Consider the following 22,417-nt stretch of genomic DNA (forward strand, 5'->3'; position numbering starts at 1 on the left):
TGCACCCCTGATCCCCATCCTGGTATGCATGGTACTCCTCATCCCCAATCCTGGTATGCATGGCATCACTCATCCCTATCCTGGTATGCATGACACTCCTCATCCACAATTCTCATATCCATGGCACCACTCATCCCTATCCTGGTATGCATGGCACCCCTCATTCCTATCCTGGTATGTATGGCACCCCTCATCCTAATCCTGGTATGCATGGCCCCTCATCCCTATCCTCGTATACATGGTACCCTCATCCCTATCCTGGTATTCATGGCACCCCTCATCCCTATTCTGGTACCCATGGCACCCCTCATCCCTATCCTGGTATGCATGGCCCCTCATCCCTATCCTGGTATGCATGGTATCCCTCATCCATATCCTGGTATGCATGGTACCCCTCATCCATATCCTGGTATGCATGGCCCCTCATCCATATCCTTGAATGCATGGCACCCCTCATCCCTATCCTGGTATGCATGTTACCCTCCATCCTAATCCTTTTATGCATGATACCCCTCATCCCTATCCTGGTATGCATGGTACCCCTCATCCATATCCTGGTATGACTCGCACCCTTCATCCGCATCCTGGTATGCATGGCACCCCTCATCCCTATCCTGGTATGCATAGCCCCTCATCCATATCCTGGTATGCATGGCACCCCTCAGCCCTATCCTGGTATGCATGGTACCCTCCATCCTAATCCTGGCATGCATGGTACCCCTCATCCCTATTCTGATATGTATGCACCCCTCATCCATATCCTGATATGCATGGCACCTCTCATCTGTATCCTGGTATACATGGCACCCCTCATCCCTATCCTGGTATGCATGGTACCCCCCATCCTAATCCTGGTATGCATGGTACCCCTCATCCCTATCCTGGTATGCATGGTACCCCTCATCTTTATCCTGGTATGAATGGCACCCCTCATCCGTATCCTGGTATGCATGGCACCCCTCATCCCTATCCTGGTATGCATGGTACCCCATCCCTATCCTGGTATGCATGGCACTCCTCATCCACAATCCTCATATGCATGGCACCACTCATCCCTATCCTGGTATGCATGGCATCCCTCATCCCTATCCTGGTATGTATGGCACCCCTCAACCTAATCCTGATATGCATGGCCCCTCATCCCTATCCTGGTATGCATGGTACCCCTCATCCCTATCCTGGAATGCATGGTACCCCTCATCCCGATCCTGGTATGCATGGTACCCCTCATCCCTATCCTGGTATGCATGACACCCCTCATCCCTATCCTGGTGTGCATGGCCCCTCATCCCTACCCTCTTATGCTTGGCATCCTGTATTCCGTATCCTGGTATGCATGGCACCCCCTCATCCCTCTTCTGGTATGCATAACATCCCCTCATCCCTATCCTGGTATTCATGGCACCCCTCATCCCTATCCTGGTATGCATGGCCCCTCATCCATATCCTTGAATGCATGGCACCCCTCATCCCTATCCTGGTATGCATGGTGCCCCCCATCCTAATCCTGCTATGCATGGTACCCCTCATACCTATCCTGGTATGCATGGTACCCCTCATCCGTATTCTGGTATAAATGGCACCCCTCATCCGTTTCCTGGTATGCATGGCACCCCTCATCCCTATCCTGGTATGCATGGTACCCTTCATCCCTATCCTGTTATGCATGGTCCCTCATCTGCATTCTGGTATGCATGGCCCCATCATCCCCATCACACTGCATACGCAAAAAATAAACACTTCTACTCACCTTTCTTCCCTGTGCTCCAGCGCTGCATCCAGTTCTGCCTGAATAGTCTTCCGGAAGCCGGGGGTAAAGTGCGGCGTCAGAATCGGCGCATGTGCATACCACGCTGTCTGGCGCCATTTTGTTGAAGACACACTGCAAATGTATCTTCAGTAACATGGCGCCGGATAGCACGCTATGCACATGTGCCAATTCTGGCACGACACTCCTCCCCCGGGTTCCGGCCAGAACAGAGGCACCGCGGCAGCACTCCTCCCTGTCAGGTAAGTATGTCCTTATGGCGCCGGAGATTGCGGTATGCATGCAGTGACTACACATACCGCGATCTCCGGCGCCATACACTCCTCTTACCTGTAATGGTTGGATTTGGTCTTTGGTCTGGAGCCAAACTGCTCAAGCAAGTCGCGCTTGTGCAGTCTATAGAGGCTTCGGACAGAAGGACACATCTCCCATTATATTATAGGAAAAGACGTTGGCAGCAGAACCACCGCAAGAACGATGGAAAAATCACAAGCGGGGTCGCTTTAGAAAAAAGAACAATGTCTTTTTCCTGAAATGGCGTCACCTAAGAATACCTTGGTGGGTACGCCAACGTCTTAAAGATGCCATGTGCACATACCCTTATTAGGCATTTGAACTGCTTCAGGAATATTTTACGTAGGTCTGATGTGACCTTTAAATTAGTCATAAAAATGTCATATTTTGATTCTCACCATGCAAGTAAGACTCAATAACGGAATAATCAATTTCCCTTCATTCTATATTATTTATTTTTTATTGTCCAGCCAGAAGGAAGACGTGTAACGGAGATCCTGAAATCAGTTGTGTTGGAGCCCAGTTTAAGAGGTCTGTATATGTAGGATAAAAAAATTTTACCTTGAAATTAAAATATTGCAAAACAATCTGGATAAGATGACTGAATGGGCAAACACTTGGCTGATGAGGTTTAATGTAGATAAATGTAGAGTAATGCACCTAGGACGGAGTAATCCTATTGCTGTATACACATTAAATGGGAGTATACTCGGGACTACAGAACAGGAGAAGGACTTGGGTATTCTGGTTACAAGTAAGATGAGCAACAGTACTCAATGTCAGGCAGCAGCCGCAAAAGCAAACAAGATTTTAGGATGTATAAGTAAAGAAGTAAAATCTCACGATCCCAATGTACTATTGCCCCTTTATAAATCACTGGTAAGGCCACACCTGGAATATGGGATCCAGTTTTGGGCTCCACATTTTAAAAAGGATATTTAGAAGTTAGAATCAGTTCAAAGGCGGCAACTAGATTATTACATGGGATGGAGGCCTCTCATATGATGAGAGGTTGGAAAAGTCTGGCTTGTTGAGCTTAGAAAAAAGACGCTTCAGAGGATTTCTCATTTACATATATTAATATACAGTATGTGTGGTCAGTACAAAGGACGGCGCATGACTTATTCCTTCCAAAGACCATACTAAGGACTAGGGGGAAATCATTACAGGTGGAAGAAAGGCGATTCCGGCAGCTAAACAGGAAAGGGTTCTTTACAGTCAGAGCAGTCAGACAGTGGAATGCCGACCACAAGGGGTAGTGATGGCCGACACTATGACAGCTTTTATACAAGGGCTGGATTAATGTTGCGTGAATGTGCTCAGATAAGTGGTTATCCAAGCATGCTTTTTAGTTTTTTTTTTAAATGTTTATATCTATTTAATCTCAATTAAACTAGCTGTTAATTTTTTTTGTTTGACATTGCTAAATAGCTTAAATTACCTTTTAATTAATGATCCTTAAGCAGGTGGAGTTCAAGAAGAACAGGTTACTATAGTAGATTTTAAAAACATTGTCCCCGACACCAAAGTTCATACAACTATTATCATCCAAGGTGAGTACTGATCATCAGCCTTTCTAATTATTGATCTATGTATAAGCATGAAGAACTATTTCTGTGAGTTATTTGTTCTGTTCCTTGACCAATTTTATTATTTCAAATTTCCACATTACCCAGGAACCCCAATTAGTGAACTGTTAGAGAAAACAACTGATGGGGTCAATCTGAACCACCTGATAAGTGCCCCTGGTGGATGTGGAGAGCAAAACATGATGAGAATGACGGCTCCAGTGATAGCTACACAGTACTTGGATTTCAGCAAACAATGGGAAAGAGTAGGACTGCAGCGCAGGGCACAGGCTATCGAGTACATCAAAAGTGGTAAGATACTCTCCAAATATTATTGTTTCCAAGACTTCTCTTCTAAAGTGTAAGACTAAAGATACAGGGTGATTCACTCTCTATTTTACCCGAAAAAGTGCTGTAACAGAGTCGATCTATTGTACTGAAATTTGAACTGTAAATACCTTGGTTCATAAGTAACTGATGTTTTAAAGCAGGTGTTGAAAATGTCTACCGTTCGCATCCAAGCATGCCTGCACGTGCCGTTCCATATTGTTGAATGTATTAAGCAGGATGTCTGGGGTCACAGCCTGAATTTCTCGCTGTTTGTTCTCTCGGACTGCATGTAATGTTGGTGGCTTGTTACTATACACCTGACCTAAAGGAAAATATCTTGTGGTTGTAAAATCAGACGATCTTTGTGGTCAAAGTCTATTGGAAATTACTCTGTCATGAAAGAAGGCTTCAATACATGGTTTGGACGGCAGATTTCAATCTCCAAACTTCTTTAGAAAATCACTTTTAGAGATGAGCGTTGTTCTACTCGAACTGTTCGCCAATCTCAAATTCGAGCTGTTTTGGGCGGTGTTCAAGCCGTTCGGCGAACACGAACGATTTGAGAAAAATTCGGCTGTTCGAGGTTATGTTCGATAACTGTTCGTGCACCAAAATCATAACTGGATTTTGTCTCAGTAATGATGAAAATTAATGTTAATACGCAGTTTGAGTGTACAGTGGGGTGGGGGAAGGGGCAGGGGATGGATCTCTGCAGGAATAATGAAGATCTCCATTTTTTTTTCTCTTTCCCGCATTTGCAGTGGGGAGGTGCAATCTGTCAGCCTATCAGCAGCGCACACATGGAGCGAACTGCTGTTTTTCACACAAGCAAGGGCATGTGTCATTGGCAGTGTATGTCACATGTCCTTGCCCTATAAGACCAAGCCATTTTCCCCGTCGCCACCATTTTCTCACTGCTGCAGCTGCGTGTTAGACGGCACCGCTGTTGCTGTGTGCGCTATACCTTGTTAATTTCAAGCCAATTTTCGCACAAATCTACAGATAGCTTGGGAGTAGGGAATAGTTGTGATTGAAGTCCTTTTAAGGACTAGGTTACAGCATTTCCTACGACTTTTATCAGGCAGGTCTGTGCTCTTAAATAGATAGATTGTGGGAGTAAAGACTAATTGTAATTGGAGTCCTTTTCAGGACTAGGTTACATGAGTTCCTATCAGTTTTTGCCAGGCAGGTCTGTGCCAGTGCTGTGCAAGTTTTTTTCACAGCATTTGGCTGAATCTATCAAAGCTAATCCTTTTTGGCCTATTGCAGAGTGTGTTAGTCAGTGGAGTAGCCTATCTGTGTTGCAAGACATACCACCTGTGTATAGAATACCAATTTTTTTACTGCACCTAGTGAAGTAAAATCTTTTGGGCATAGCATCATTCTATTAGTCAATCTATACTGACCTCCATCAGGTTGCAAATTGAATATAATTTTTTTCTGCATCTAGCTCTGAAAAAATATTTGGGCTTCTAGCAGTGTGTGGGACTTGTTCTATTAGTCCATCTATACTGACCTCCATCAGGTTGCAAACTGAATATAATTTTTTTCTGCATCTAGCTCTGAAAAAATATTTGGCCTTCTAGCAGTGTGTGGGACTTTCTCTATTAGTCCATCTATACTGACCTCCATCAGGTTGCAAATTAAAAATAATTTTTATCTGCATCTACCTCTGAAAAAATATTTGGGCTTCTAGCTGTGTGTGGGACTTGTTCTATTAGTCCATCTATACTGACCTCCATCAGGTTGCAAACTGAATATAATTTTTTTCTGCATCTAGCTCTGAAAAAATATTTAGCCTTCTAGCAGTGTGTGGGACTTTCTCTATTAGTCCATCTATACTGACCTCCATCAAGTTGCAAATTAAAAATAATTTTTTTTCTGCATCTACCTCTGAAAAAATATTGGGCTTCTAGCTGTGTGTGGGACTTGTTCTATTAATCCATCTATACAGACCTCCATCAGGTTGCAAACTGAATATAATTTTTTTCTGCATCTAGCTCTGAAAAAATATTTGGCCTTCTAGCAGTGTGTGGGACTTTCTCTATTAGTCCATCTATACTGACCTCCATCAGGTGGCAAATTAAAAATAATTTTTATCTGCATCTACCTCTGAAAAAATATTTGGGCTTCTAGCTGTGTGTGGGACTTGTTCTATTAGTCCATCTATACTGACCTCCATCAGGTTGCAAACTGAATATAATTTTTTTCTGCATCTAGCTCTGAAAAAATATTTGGCCTTCTAGCAGTGTGTGGGACTTTCTCTATTAGTCCACCTATACTGACCTCCATCAGGTTGCAAATTAAAAATAATTTTTTTTCTGCTTCTACCTCTGAAAAAATATTGGGCTTCTAGCTGTGTGTGGGACTTGTTCTATTAATCCATCTATACAGACCTCCATCAGGTTGCAAACTGAATATAATTTTTTTCTGCATCTTCCTCTGAAAAAATATTTGGGCTTCTAGCTGTGTGTGGGACTTGTTCTATTAATCCATCTATACAGACCTCCATCAGGTTGCAAACTGAATATAATTTTTTTCTGCATCTTCCTCTGAAAAAATATTTGGGCTTCTAGCTGTGTGTGGGACTTGTTCTATTAGTCCATCTATACTGACCTCCATCAGGTTGCAAACTGAATATAATTTTTTTCTGCATCTAGCTCTGAAAAAATATTTGGCCTTCTAGCAGTGTGTGGGACTTTCTCTATTAGTCCATCTATACTGACCTCCATCAGGTTGCAAATTAAAAATAATTTTTATCTGCATCTAGCTCTGAAAAAATATTTGGCCTTCTAGCAGTGTGTGGGACTTTCTCTATTAGTCCATCTATACTGACCTCCATCAGGTTGCAAATTAAAAATAATTTTTATCTGCATCTACCTCTGAAAAAATATTTGGGCTTCTAGCTGTGTGTGGGACTTGTTCTATTAGTCCATCTATACTGACCTCCATCAGGTTGCAAACTGAATATAATTTTTTTCTGCATCTAGCTCTGAAAAAATATTTGGCCTTCTAGCAGTGTGTGGGACTTTCTCTATTAGTCCATCTATACTGACCTCCATCAGGTTGCAAATTAAAAATAATTTTTATCTGCATCTACCTCTGAAAAAATATTTGGGCTTCTAGCTGTGTGTGGGACTTGTTCTATTAGTCCATCTATACTGACCTCCATCAGGTTGCAAACTGAATATAATTTTTTTCTGCATCTAGCTCTGAAAAAATATTTGGCCTTCTAGCAGTGTGTGGGACTTTCTCTATTAGTCCATCTATACTGACCTCCATCAGGTTGCAAATTAAAAATAATTTTTTTTCTGAATCTACCTCTGAAAAAATATTGTGCTTCTAGCTGTGTTTGGGACTTGTTCTATTAATCCATCTATACAGACCTCCATCAGGTTGCAAACTGAATATAATTTTTTTCTGCATCTAGCTCTGAAAAAATATTTGGCCTTCTAGCAGTGTGTGGGACTTTCTCTATTAGTCCATCTATACTGACCTCCATCAGGTTGCAAACTGAATATATTTTTTTTCTGCATCTACCACTGAAAAAATATTTGGGCTTCTAGCTGTGTGTGGGACTTGTTCTATTAGTCCATCTATACTGACCTCCATCAGGTTGCAAATCGAAAATAATTTTTTTCTGCATCTAACCCAGCCAATAGTTTTGGCCTAATACCACAGTTTGGCCACTCAGCTCTGCTCGGTTCCCATCCATTGTTTTTTTGTGCAAACAGCTCCAGAGTTGTGAATTAGTTAACCACCAAAATGAGTGGAATAAGGCCTGCTGCTGGTGGAAAGGGGAATAGGCGTGTTGGGAAGGGGAAAAAACGTTGTGTCCGTGGGGTAGGTGTTAAAGCAACAGTAACATCTGCAGAAGAAAGACCATCTTCCAGCCAAACTAAAATGTCTACTTCTTTTAGCGGACAATGTGATAAGATCCCTTTCTTACGGCCACGCCAATCGCTACAAATTCCAGATGAGGCACAAAAACAGCAGGTGCTTCAACGGATATCAAGTGCTCCTTTAAGTGGGCTCTCCTCCACATCAACTTCAACATCACAAATACTCCAGTCCTCAAAGGTGTCACCCCAATCGCACTTGCTTCCTCACAGCTCCCAAATCTCCAGCTGCCCGTCTGAGTATGAGGTAGAACAGATGGTTGAGTCTGCAGAGCTGTTTACTCATACTATAGCCTGGGAATCAGAGGTCGACTCCAGCGCTTCTGTGAATCCAGACGAGGAAATGATCTGCACTGATGCCCAGAATCTTTATGAGTCGGATCCAGGACCAGACGCAGAAGGTTCTGACCATAATGTAGACCCTCATTCCCAAACTGTAACTCCTGTTGGTGGAGACAATGAGGAAGACGATGATGAGACTCAAATACATGATTGGAGCGACAACTTTAGTTTTTTGTCAGGGCAGGAACAGGTTGGCTTTGAGGACGACGGGTGTGATAACGCACAGGGTGATGATGATGAGGTTGGAGATCCCACTTACTGTCAACCCACAGTCAGCCAAGAGATGAGGTCAGCAGAGGAGGTGGAGGAAGATGCTAGTGACGACGAGGTCAGGTTGCGCCTTCCTGGACAGAGACGTAGTACTGGAAGCATGTCAACAACTGCATCCTCAAACACAACTCTGCCTCTCACCACAAGTCGTGGTGGCTCTTCAGGTCGCATGGGTGCTAAGCCTTGCATAGCCTGGGCATTTTTTCAGATCGATAAAGATGACCCAACTCGTGTTATCTGTAACATTTGTCAGCAAAAGCTAAGTAGAGACCAAAAAATACATAGTTTGAGTACTTCATGCATGAACCGGCACATGGACATGAAGCATAAGTTGCAATGGGAAGCTCAGTGTGCTACAATGCGGCCTAGCAGGCCGGGCCAACCACCGTCTGCCATATCTTGTGCATCCGCGGCCTCTTCATCCTCTGTGACTGGGGGGACAGCAGTCACACCTGTTTTGGGGCGCAGACCTGCCACCTCTTTACCCGCAACAGCCAGCGTGATTGGCAGGTCATCATTTTCTTTGGAGGTGGTAACACCAGCTGGTGTTGAGCGCTGTCCGACATCGATAGCACCACCTTTGGATCAAGGCAACCTAACATGTCCACCTGCATCTTCCTCACAGACCGGCAGTTTGCCGGGGACACCCTTATCAACCCCGTCTAAGCACAATAGCCAGCCCTCGGTCCCTCAGATGTGGACAAGTAAAAGACCATTTACTCCTAGCCATGAGAAAACTAAGAGGTTGAATTTCACCATCTGCAAGCTCTTGGCTACAGAAATGCTGCCTTTCCGCCTGGTGGACACAGAGGATTTTCGAGACCTTATGTCCGTCGCAGTGCCCCAGTACCAGATGCCCAGTCGGCACTACTTCTCAAAGAAAGGTGTGCCTGCGCTCCACCAGCATGTCGCACACAACATCACCGCTTCTTTGAGAAACTCTGTGTGTGACAGGGTGCATTTCACCACAGACACTTGGATGAGTAGGCATGGACAGGGGCGTTACATGTTGCTGACTGGGCACTGGGTAACTATGGTGACAGCAGGACAAGGGGCTGCTGTCCAAGTCTTGCCGTCCCCACGAGTTGTGCGTCAATCCTCTTTATGTCAAAGTTCCTCCACTGCTTCTGCCTCCTCAACCTCCTCTCGGTCTTCCACCTGCACCCAAAGCCTGTCTGGTCATGCCACAAGCTTTCTAACTGCGCAGAAGGGATCCTGCACACCTCCTTACTATGCTGGCAGTAGGGCTCAACGTCATCAGGCGGTTTTTACTTTGAAATGTCTGGGAAATGTGAGTCACACAGCTGAGGAGTTGTGGTCAGCTCTGGAGAACCAATTTCATGAATGGTTGTCTCCACTGGACCTGAAACCAGGGAAGGCCGTGTGCGACAATGCTGCAAACCTGGGTGCGGCCCTTCGCCGGGGCAATGTCACACACGTGCCTTGTATGGCTCACGTGTTGAACCCGGTTGTCCAGCAATTTTTAGCCCACTATCCCAGACTAGATGGCCTTCTGCAGAGGGCACGGTCGCTGTGTGCTCACTTCCGCCGTTCGCATCCCGCAGCTCAGCGACTTAGATCTCTACAGAAGTCGTTGGGCCTGCCACTTCACCGGCTAAAATGCGATGTGCCTACCCGGTGGAATTCAACTCTGCACATGTTGCAGCGACTGTGGCAGCACCGACAAGCCCTGGTGCAATACGTTCTGACGTATAGCCTGGGCCAACAAGATCCGGAGGTGGGGCAAATCACGCTGGAGGAGTGGTCTCAGATCAGGGACCTATGCACCCTTCTGCACAGTTTTGAAATGGCGACGAAGATGTTTAGTGCTGACGACGATGTCATTATCAGCATGACTATTCCGGTGATTTACATGCTGGGGAACATGTTAAACAGAATTCGGAGTCAGGTGGTGGCACAAGAGGAGGTGGAGGAAGTAGAGGAGGAGGAGTTGTATGCGGAAGGGCTAACATCTGCAAGGTCCAGACGGTCGGCAGCACCAAGGTGGCAGGCATGTGAGGGTGGGGGAGATGGTTTTACCAGGGCGCATGGTAGCAGCCAAACTAGTGAGGAAGGTGCAGGAGCCCAGGAAGAAGTGGAGGACGAACTGATGGAAGACTCATCAGATGAGGGAGACCTTGATCACATTTCTGTTGTGCGAGGTTGGGGGGAGAGGACAGAGGAAGGAAGCATGATTGTTACCTCGCCACCAACACAACAGGGACTTGGTGCTCCTGGATGCGCAACACACATGAGTGCCTTCTTGCTGCACTACCTGCAACATGACCCTCGAATTGTGAGAATTAGAAATAATCCTGACTACTGGGTTGCCACACTGTTAGATCCCCGGTACAAAAGTAAATTTGCAGAAATTATTCCTGCCATAGAAAGGGATGCACGCATGCAGGAGTATCAGCAGAGACTGTTGCAGAATCTTACATGTGCTTTTCCACAAAACACCAGTGGTGCACGTAGTGAATCTCACAGTTCCAACTTGCCAACCGTGGGACCATCAAGTGTTCAGCACTCAAACCGTAACAGAGCCACAGTATCTGCTGGTAACATCAATTTTGCGGAATCATTTCACCACTTTTTTAGCCCATCCTTTGCAAGGCCACAGGAGACAAGAAGTCTGACACATAGTCAACGCCTAGAGACGATGGTACAGGAGTATCTCCAAGTAAACATTGAAGCCATGACTTTGTCACTGGACCCTTGCTCTTTTTGGGCTTCCAATCTGGATAAATGGCCGGAGCTAGCCACTTACGCCTTGGAGATCTTGTCATGCCCCGCAGCCAGCGTTGTCTGAACGTGTGTTCAGCGCTACTGGTGGTGTGCTGACAGATAAGCGCACGCGGCTCTCCACTGATAATGTAGACAAACTCACGTTCATAAAGATGAACAAATCATGGATCCGAAACGACTTTTCTACCCCTGTGTCATCCTGGGGAGAGTAAAAGCTTGATGATTGGTTAAAATCACCCTACCAACCGTTTTAAGCTTTCAAATTACTAATCATGTTTATCTGTATCTTGGCTGGAAAATAATTTGGGCTTTGTAGCAGTGTGCAGCACTGATTCTATTAGGCCATCTATAATAAGCTCCACCAGATTTAAAATTACTAATCATGTTTATCTGTATCTTGGCTGGAAAATTATTTGGGCTTTGTAGCAGTGTGCAGCACTGATCCTATTAGGCCATCTATACTAAGCTCCACCAGATTTAAAATTAATAATAATTTTTAGCTGCATCTAGCCCGGAAAATAATTTTGGGGCTCCGAGATGCGCAAGACACATAAGTGCCTTCTTGCTGCACTACCTGCAACATGACCCTCATGTTGTCAGAATTCGAAGTAATCATGACTACTGGGTTGCCACACTCTTAGATCCCCCAAACTTTTCGATCAACCTTTTCATTTTAATAAAGACCAAAAAAATTGTCATTTTTGAAATTATAAGCATTAGCAGGTTATTAGAAACTGAAATCAAACATTTTTCAACTGAAAACTTTATTCTAGGTGATGTTACATTTTCACATAGGACCCCTTGTTCGAAAGGAGCTTCTGAACTCTCTCGTCCATTGAATTTGTCAGGTTTTGGATGGTTTCTGCTTCAATTGTTTTGCATGAGGACAGAATATCCTCCCAGAGCTGTTGCTTAGATGTGAACTGCCTCCCGCCATCATAGACACTCCTTTTGATGATGCTCCAGAGGTTCTGAATGGGGTAGAGGTCAGGGGAGCATGGGGGTCACACCATAAGTTTGTCCCCTTTTATGCCCATATCAGCCAGAGATGCAGATGTTTTATGTGCAGCATGAGATGGTGCATTATCATGCAAAAAAATGATCTTGCTGTGAAATACACGGTTCTTCTTCTTGAACCATGGCAGGAAGTGCTGTTTGAGAAAATCCACATACATTATGGAGTTCATCTTTAGCGCCTTCAGGGATCGTAAAGGGGCCGACAATCTCTCTCCCCATGATTCCAGCCCAAAACATTACTCCACCTCCTCCTTGTTGGCGCTGTAGCCGTGTTTGCGTGGGGTGTCCATCAACCAGCCATCCTCCACTCCATCCTTCTGGACCATCGAGCGCTGCACGGCACTCATCCGTGAACAAAATAGTATTGAAATCAGTCTTCATGCAATGTTTAGCCCACTGGAGCCGTTTCTGCTTGTGTGAAGTGGATAGAGGAGGTCGACAGGATGGCGTATGCACAGCTGCAAACCTCTGAAGGACCCTGCATCTTGTTGTTCGGGGGACGTTGGAGGCACCAGCAGCTTCAAAAACTTGTCTGCTGCTATGACAAGGCTTTTTTGCCGCTGCTCTTTTAACCTGACGTAATTGCCTGTAGGAAAGAGTCCTCAATTTGCCCTTATCAGCACGCACACGTGTGTACTGTGAATCAGCTACATACTTCTTGATTGCCAAGACACTTCATCCTGATCATCGCACAATGTTGATTGTAGTCATGCCTTGACCTAAACACTCCACAATTTGTTGCTTCTCAGCAGCCGACACATCCTTTTTCTTTCCCATTTTGGCAGAAAATGTAGGCTGCTTAATAATGTGAGACAGCCTTCTTAAGTAGTCTTGCCTTTCATTGGACACACCTGCCAAACTAATTAGCACAGGTGTCTGCAATTGCTTACAGTGATATAAAGAGCCCTGACACACATCACCATCAATGAGTTTAACTGACAAACAAACAAATTCTTCCCTTATCACTCCTAAACACTAAAGATGAGTGGTGTTCGACTAGAACTGTTCGCCAATCTCAAATTCGAGCTGTTTTGGGCGGTGTTCGAGTTGTTCGACGAACCCGAACGATTTGCAAAAAATTCGGCTGTTCGAGGTTATGTTCGATAACTGTTCGTGCACCAAAAGCGTGTCCTGCATGTCTGGTGCTATTTAGAGCACCAATCATGCAGGGATTGTCTGCCACTCACTGTAATGCCACAGCCATGGTGGTTGTGGCATTACAGTGATTGCCCAAATCGATGGGAACAGTGCTCACAGTGAAACACGAAAAGCCGGCAATTCAGCAGCGGCATACACCGGTACCCGACAATTTAGAACCGAAAGAATAGAGCTTCACACATAGATTAGATAGATAGAAACATGTCAGTCACATATATATGAAGTACAGTGACAGTGTTGCTTACTGTACTTGTCATTTAGTGTAAAGCATTTATTAAAAAAAATAATAGTGTTTTCATGCACCGTCTCTTTAAGAAAGCCGGCCGGCAATTCAGCATCTGTACCCGACAATTTATAACAGACAGAATAGAGAATCACACAGAGATTAGATAGATAGAAACATGTCAGTCACATATATATGAAGTACAGTGATAGTGTTGGTTACTTTACTTGTCATTTAGTATTAAAATAAAGGATTTATTTAAAAAAAATTGGCGTGGGGTTCCCCTTAATTTTAGGCTCTAGCGGAGGTTAAGCAGACGGCTGGGGCAGATGTTTGAAGCCTGGGAAGGGGGTAATACCCACGGAGCTTCCCAGGCTACTAATATCAGCCCCCAGCTGAATACATAGCCTTTACTAGCTATTAAAATGGGGGACCCCCCCAAAAAAATGACGTGGGGTCCCCCCTAATTTAATAGCTAGCAAAGGCTAGGCAGACAGCTGGGGGCTGATATTAATAGCCCAGGAAGGGAGCCATGAATATTGGCCCCCTCCCAGGCTAGAAACACCAGCCGTCAGCCGCCCCAGAAATGGCGCATTCACAGGATGCGCCAATTCTGGCACTTAGCCTCGCTCTTCCACGCTGCCCTGTAGCGGTGGCAGTGGGGTAATAGGGCTGGGGTTGATGTCAGCTTATAATGCCAGCTGACATCAAGCCCAGGTTAGTAATGGAGAAGCATCTATAAGACACCCCCATTACTAACCCCATAGTCAAAGTTAAAAAAAACACAAGCACCCAGAATAAAGTCCTTTAATTGAAATAAAGACACAATTCTTTATTGTTCTAATTTAAACCATACTTACCGTCACGCCCATTCCAGCTGAAGCCAACGATCTCCTGTAATAAAAATAAAATAATAAAGCAACCTCATCCTTACCTTTCCATGGTTCCCAGGACAGCTTCAGCTCTGCTACATCGAGATGACAGGCTGGACCGCAGCAGAACGCCGCCATCCAGCCTGTCATCCCGCAGACACTGAGAAGCGCAGGCATGCTTGCGCTCCTCAGTGTCTCGCTGTGACGGCATCCAGATGAGCCGAGGTCATGTCCAATGAACTCGGCTCACCTCATGCACGTCACTTACAGCGTGGGAGAATTCTCACGCTGAAGCGCTGAGTGCAGGAGAATTTTCCCACGCTGTCAGTGAGGTGCATGAGGTGAGCTGAGTTCATTGGACATGAGCTCACCTCATGCACGTCACTGACAGCGTGGGAGAATTCTCCTGCACTCAGCACTTCAGCGTGAGAATTTTCCCACGCTGTCAGTGACGTGCATGAGGTGAGCCGAGTTCATTGGACATGACCTCGGCTCATCTGGATGCCGTCACAGCGAGACACTGAGGAGCGCAAGCATGCCTGCTCTTCTCAGTGTCTGCGGCATGACAGGCTGGATGGCAGCGTTCTGCTGCGGTCCAGCCTGTCATCTCGATGTAGCAGAGCTGAAGCTGTCGTGGGAACCATGGAAAGGTAAGGATGAGGTTGGTTTATTATTTTTCTTTTATTGCAGGAGATCGTTGGCTTCAGCTGGAATGGGCGTGATGGTAAGTATAGTTTAATTTAGAACAATAAAGAATTGTGTGTTTATTTCAATTAAAGGACTTTATTCTGGGTGTTGTGTTTTTTTTAAATACTTTACTAGAAATTCATGGCGGTCATGTCTAATACTGGTGTGACCCCATGAATTTTGGGCTTGGGGCTAGCTGATAATACCAAGCTGGCCCTAACCCCTTTATTTCCCAGTGAGCCACCGCACCAGGGCCCTGGATGAGTTGGGTACAGCGCCAGAAGATGGCGCTTCTATGAACGCGCCATTTTCCGGGGTGGCTGCGGACTGCAATTTGCAGCGGGGGGGGCCCAGAAAGCTTGGGCCTCCCTGCGCTGCAGATTCCAGCCCCCAGCTGCCTAGTTGTACCTGGCTGGACACAAAAATAGGGCGAAGCCCCACGTATTTTTTTTTTAATTATTTCATGAAATTCATGAAATAATTAAAAAAAAATTGACTTGGGGCTTCGCACTATATTTGTGTCCAGTCAGGTACAGCAGGCAGGAACGGGCTGCCCCCAACCACCAGCTGCCTATTTGTACCTGGCCGGACACAACAATATAGGGAAGCCCTTTTTTTCTTAATTATTTCATGAAATAATTTAAAGAAAATTGACGTGGGGCTTCGCCCAGTTTTTGTGTCCAGCCAGGTACAACTATGCAGCTGGGGGATGGAATCCGCAGCGCAGGGAGGCCCAAGCTTTCTGGGCCACCCCCGCTGCAAATTGCAGTCCGCAGCCACCCCGGAAAATGGCGCGTTCATAGAAGCACCATCTTCTGACGCTGTACCCAACTCATCCAGGGCCCTGATGCGGTGGCTCACTGGGTAATAAAGGGGTTAGGGCCAGCTTGGCATTATCAGCTGGCCCTAAGCCCAAAATTCATGGGGTCACGCCAATATTAGACATGACCACCATGAATTTCTAGTAAAGTATTTAAAAAAAACACAACACCCAGAAAAAAGTCCTTTAATTGAAATAAACACACAATTCTTTATTGTTCTAAATTAAACCATACTTACCGTCACGCCCATTCCAGCTGAAGCCAACGATCTCCTGAAATAAAAGAAAAATAATAAAGCAACATCATCCTTACCTTTCCATGGTTCCCATGACAGCTTCAGCTCTGCTACATCGAGATGACAGGCTGGACCGCAGCAGAACGCTGCCATCCAGCCTGTCATCCCGCAGACACTGAGAAGCGCAGGCTTGCTTGCGCTCCACAGTGTCTCTCTGTGAGGGCATCCAGATGAGCCGAGTTAATGTCCAATGAACTCGGCTCACCTCATGCACGTCACTGACAGCGTGGGAAAATTCTCCTGCACTCAGCGCTTCAGCGTGGGAGAATTCTCACACTGAAGCGCTGAGTGCAGGAGAATTCTCCCACGCTGTCAGTGACGTGCAGGAGGTGAGCTGAGTTCATTGGACATGAGCTCACCTTATGCACGTCACTGACAGCGTGGGAAAATTCTCCTGCACTCAGCGCTTCAGCGTGGGAGAATTCTCACGCTGAAGCGCTGAGTGCAGGAGAATTCTCCCACACTGTCAGTGACGTGCAGGAGGTGAGCTGAGTTCATTGGACATGAGCTCACCTTATGCACGTCACTGACAGCGTGGGAGAATTCTCCTGCACTCAGCGCTTCAGCGTGAGAATTTTCCCACGCTGTCAGTGACGTGCATGAGGTGCGCCGAGTTCATTGGACATGAACTCGTCTCATCTTTATGCCGTCACAGCCAGACACTGCAGAGCGCAAGCATGCCTGCGCTTCTCAGTGTCTGCGGGATGACAGGCTGGATGGCAGCGTTCTGCTGCGGTCCAGCCTGTCATCTCGATGTAGCAGAGCTGAAGCTGTCGTGGGAACCATGGAAAGGTAAGGATGATGTTGCTTTATTATTTTTCTTTTATTGCAGGAGATCGTTGGCTTCAGCTGGAATGGGCGTGATGGTAAGTATGGTTTAATTTAGAACAATAAAGGATTGTGTCTTTATTTCAATTAAAGGACTTTATTCTGGGTGTTTGTGTTTTCTTTTAACTATGACTATGGGGTTAGTAATGGGGGTGTCTTATAGACGCCTCTCCATTACTAACCTGGGCTTGATGTCAGCTGGCATTATAAGCTGACATCAACCCCAGCCCTATTACCCCCTGCCACCGCTACAGGGCAGCGTGGAAGAGCGAGGCTAAGTGCCAGAATTGGCGCATCCTATGAATGCGCCATTTCTGGGGCGGCTGACGGCTGGTGTTTCTAGCCTGGGAGGGGGCCAATATTCATGGCTCCCTTCCTGGGCTATTAATATCAGCCCCCAGCTGTCTGCCTAGCCTGTGCTAGCTATTAAATTAGGGGGGACCCCACGTCATTTTTTGGGGGGGGTCCCCCATTTTAATAGCTAGTAAAGGCTAGGCATTCAGCTGGGGGCTGATATTAGTAGCCTGGGAAGCTCCGTGGGTATTACCCCCTTCCCAGGCTTCAAATATCTGCCCCAGCTGTCTGTTTAACCTCCGCTAGAGACTAAAATTAAGGGGAACCCCACGCCAATTTTTTTTAATAATAAATCCTTTATTTTAATACTAAATGACAAGTACAGTAACCAACACTATCACTGTACTTCATATATATGTGACTGACATGTTTCTATCTATCTAATCTATGTGTGAAGCTCTATTCTGTCTGTTATAAATTGTCGGGTACAGATGCTGAATTGCAGGCCGGCTTTTTTAAAGAGACGGTGCATGAAAACACTATTATTTTTTTTAATAAATCCTTTACACTAAATGACAAGTACAGTAAGCAACATTGTCACTGTACTTCATATATATGTGACTGACATGTTTCTATCTATGTAATCTATGTGTGAAGCTCTATTCTGTCTGTTATAAATTGTCGGGTACAGATGCTGAATTGCCGGCCGGCTTTTTTAAAGAGACAGTGCATGAAAACACTATTATATTTTTTAATAAATCCTTTACACTAAATGACAAGTACAGTAAGCAACACTGTCACTGTACTTCATATATATGTGACTGACATGTTTCTATCTATCTAATCTATGTGTGAGGCTCTATTCCTTCTTGTCTAAATTGTCGGGTACCGGTGTATGCCGCTGTTGAATTGCCGGCCGGCTTTTTTAAAGAAAGCGTCTTCTGAGCAGTTTGTCAGCTTTTGGACACCTTTGAAGGTGTTTTCTATGTGTTTCTATGTGTTTTTGTTTGCCTGCCATTGGTTTTAACGGTGTTCGACGGTGTTCTAAGGTGTTCGACAAACCGAACCCGAACACTACGGGGGTGGCTCAACACTACTAAACACTTTTTGCATAATAATTTGGAACACAGTGTACATGTGCTTTTCCACAAAACACCAGTGGTTCACGTAGTGAATCTTACAGTTCTAACTTGCCAACCGTGGTCTGTATGGAGTTGTTCAATAAAGGGCCCAAAATTAAGATAACATAGATGGGAGAGGTCTCTATGAATAGGAATTCCTAAGTATTTGATACCCTGTGAGGGCCAGGCAAAGGGAAAGTTGGACTGGATGGAATCCTATATGGATTTGGGGAGGGAGACATCGAGGGCCTCAGACTTCGCTGCATTGATTTTAAAATTTGACCATGTAACAAAGTGATCTATTTCAGCCATAACAGCATGGATGGATATATGTGATTGAGTGATATATACTAGGACATCATCAGCAAATAGAGAGCACTTGTACTCGGTGCCTCCCACCTCAATCCACCTAATATTGGGGTTATGGCGAATTGATGAGAGCAGGTGCTCCGTCACTAGGATGTATAAGAGAGGGGACAGAGGACATCCCTGCCTTGTCCCATTGGTGATTGTGAAAGGTGATGAAAATGTTCTGATGCACCCCCTGGGCCTTGGGACACCCGGAGCCGGACCCTTTTTGGTGGATGCTGGTGGTTGTAGTCTCCGTGGCGGCGACCCGGTTCCGTGGCTCAGGGTGGTAAAACCAGTGGCGGAACTATTTATGTGGTTTTGATGTTTAAATGTCCGACTACGCCACCCGTGGATTGCGGTCAGAGTGAATCGCCGCTGCAGGGCAGACCGCTGAGGCTGGTGTGGTGGGTGCAGCAGAGCGTAGCATAACTCCCCACGGGAGGAGTATAGCCTCAGGGCAGTGTATGCGGAGGATGGGGGTGATGGTGCAGGGCAGCAGCAGTAACGACACGGAGTCAGTGATGCAGTCCAGGGCCTTTACTCACAGTTCTTATTATCCAGACCACGTCTGCAGGTAACAGCTGCCCACGTCGTACTGTGCTCACCAGGTGAGGGGCTCAGACAACTCCCAGATAACTTTGGAGCGCTTCACAGGACCCCCTTTGTGTGTCTTTGTCTGGCCTTTCTTACCAACACTTCTGTCCGGCTGCCTCGGGCCTCCTCTTGGTAAACTTGGCGCCAGTTTCCCTGACCCTATGTGGTGCCTTCCTAGCGGGTGTAGCGAGGGGCTGCGCCACATAAAATGTCACAGCCTCCGGTTTCTAGCTGAGGGTCGTTTCCTGCCTCCACTAGTTTCGGGGACCGGTCTCCCCCTTTGGCCTGACCCCTCCACGCAGGTGGATTCGGGCGTGCGGTGGCGACTCGCCCGTCCGCACCCCTGGGATCCCTTCATTCCTCGTTCCTGGAGCCTTCTCCGCTCCTCTTCCTTCCTTCTCCCTCTTCCAGGCCTGGGCCTCTGTTACTAGGCCCGCCTCCGGAGCAGAGCTCATGCAGAGCCCCTGCTCCCTGCCACTTCTGCTCAGACTTCTCTGCACTGAACTAAGATGGTGCCCACCTTTTATACTCCCTTCTCAATGCACCCAGGAACTGCTTCCTCCCTGCTCCTGCACTACAGGGTTCCCCTTCCTCAGTGTTCCCTCCCCCCACTCCAGTCAGGGACAGGGACTGTCGTGCCCATCTCAGAGGCATATTGGTCGCCCTGCCCCACGGCAATGTGGTGTAATGCATGCAGGTGTCGGGTCCTGATCCACACTCCATCCTTACCTGAGAGTGAGATATCACACCTCTGGGTGAGGTGCAATACCTCTGTAGCAACCGAGCCCTCAGGGTGCTACCGTTCCATTTATCTTCAGCCTAGGTGATGTATTGTGATACAGGGCCGTGATTTTGGCTATAAAAGGGTCCCCTAGACCACTACCCCAAGCTTTTTAAGAGAATCATATATGGCGTGCCAGGAGACTCTATGGAATGCTTTCTCAGCATCCGAGAGTATCTAATTACAAATTTTTAACTGCATCTAGCCCAGGAAATACTTTGTGCCTAGTAGCAGTGTCTGCTAGTCAGCGGATTATCCCGGCTGTTAAGCAAGCTACACCACCTGTAGTTTGGACACTTAATTTTTTCAAAGGAAATGCTTCGGGACCACGGGATACTCAGTGAAGAGCATCAGGAGGCACCCCAAGGCATAGGGGCTGGGACTGGCAGTAGGATGCCTTGCGGTGGACAGCCGAGCTCGATCCTTATAAAAGCTTTTTAACTGCAGCAGCTTTAGTGGACGCTACTGGAGCTGGAATTACGCAGCTGCTGGCATGAGACTTGCCCTCCAATAGATCCTTGTAAATGGATTTAAAGTGTATTCATTCAAATTAGAGAGACAATTTAAATTAAAAAGCTTAGAGCTGCCTCCACCACAGGGGGGCTCGCTCGACCCACCAGCGGACAGGCACCAGTATTGGGAGAGGGGGGCTGGCCGTCAGGGTTCACCGCGGCTCTGGCACAAACCCGGCGACACGGAGGTGGCACGGGCAGGAGCGGACTGAACGTGTCGGCTTCTCACTTTTTGGATTTTAGAAGGGCATGACATGCCTATATCTGTGTCTCCCCCTCCTTTTACTCCTCCACCTCTTTTCTTTTCGCATGACTATATGTACTTGTCACTTTTCCATGTGTTAGTTGTGTCTTCTGAGCAGTTTGTCAGCTTTTGGACACCTTTGAAGGTGTTTTCTATGTGTTTCTATGTGTTTTTGTTTGCCTGCCATTGGTTTTAACGGTGTTCGAAGGTGTTCGACGAACAGTTCGACGAACAGTTCGGCGAACACACGGGTGTTCGACGAACCGAACCGAACTCGAACACTACGGGGGTGGCTCAACACTAATCACTTTGCTGCTCAGTTTTCCAATAAGTTTTCACAATCAAAACAAGCTCTTCCAAACTGTATCTTTACATTGTTAACAAACGAAGAAGGAATTCAGCAGGAGTGAAATGCAAGCACCACATATAAACTAGAAAGGCGTACAGCAAGTCTATCTCGTAGTGGAGACGACCGGCGTGATTGACAACTCTCAAGACCACTTGGCGAGAGGATTTTACTCATTGCTGTCGCTGAGGTTCATTGCACTCTCACTTCTCATGAATCAAAGAATGTACAGTCCAAATTTCAGTATGGTTGACCTTCTCTTTTAGAAATTACAGCAATTTTTCAAGGTAAAGTAGGGAGTGAATCACCATGTACCTTCAATCAATTCAATTCTAAATCCATGTGTTCTTCCATCTTACATTGTTCATATTCATAAATGTATGTTTCCAATTAAGCGATCATTTTCACTTAGACCAGGGATGTCAAATTCAAACACACAGAGGGCCAAAATTAAAAACTTAGACAAAGTTGCGGGACAACTAGTATACAGTATAATAGGGCCCACATAGTCCTTTATACAGAATAATGGGCCACACATAGTCCTCCATACAAAATAATGGTCTCACATAGTCCTCCATACAGTATATTGGGCCCACATAGTCCTCCATACAGTATAATGGCCTCACATAGTCCTCCATACAGAATAATGGCCCCACATAGTCCTCCATACAGTATAATAGGGCCCACATAGTCCTTTATACAGAATAATGGGCCACACATAGTCCTCCATACAGAATAATGGCCCCACATAGTCCTCCGTACAGAATAATGGCCCTACATTGTCCTCCATACAGAATAATGGGCCCCACATAGTCCTCCATACAGTGTAATGGCCCCACATAGTCCTCCATACAGTATAATTGCCCCACATAGTCCTCCATACAGAATAATGGGCCCCACATAGTCCTCCATACAGAAAAATGGCCCCATATAGGATTGATAGTTCTTGTGTCGCAGGCCAAATATGACCACCCTGCAGGCAAGATTTGGCCCACAGGTCAGAGTTTGACATGTATGACTTAGACTGAAAAGGAATCTATCACCAGGTTTTTGCAAA

At 46.0% G+C, this 22,417-nt stretch overlaps 1 protein-coding gene across 2 annotated transcripts in view; it reads left to right on the forward strand.

The window, feature by feature from the left end:
* Positions 1-22,417, forward strand: part of LOC141167053 (complement C3-like) — a 439,340-nt gene that overhangs the window by 280,053 nt on the left and 136,870 nt on the right. The window contains exons 22-24 of one of the 2 annotated variants that reach the window (XM_073654379.1): positions 2,533-2,593; positions 3,526-3,615; positions 3,739-3,942. In XM_073654379.1, the coding sequence (XP_073510480.1) occupies positions 2,533-2,593; positions 3,526-3,615; positions 3,739-3,942 (355 nt within the window). The remainder of the gene's footprint in view (positions 1-2,532; positions 2,594-3,525; positions 3,616-3,738; positions 3,943-22,417) is intronic. The other variant, XM_073654380.1, reaches the window with a different exon arrangement.

Source organism: Phyllobates terribilis, unplaced genomic scaffold (assembly GCF_046119375.1).
Source record: "Phyllobates terribilis strain yellow unplaced genomic scaffold, ASM4611937v1 Scaffold_11__3_contigs__length_659146591, whole genome shotgun sequence".
NCBI classification, from domain to species: domain Eukaryota; kingdom Metazoa; phylum Chordata; class Amphibia; order Anura; family Dendrobatidae; genus Phyllobates; species Phyllobates terribilis.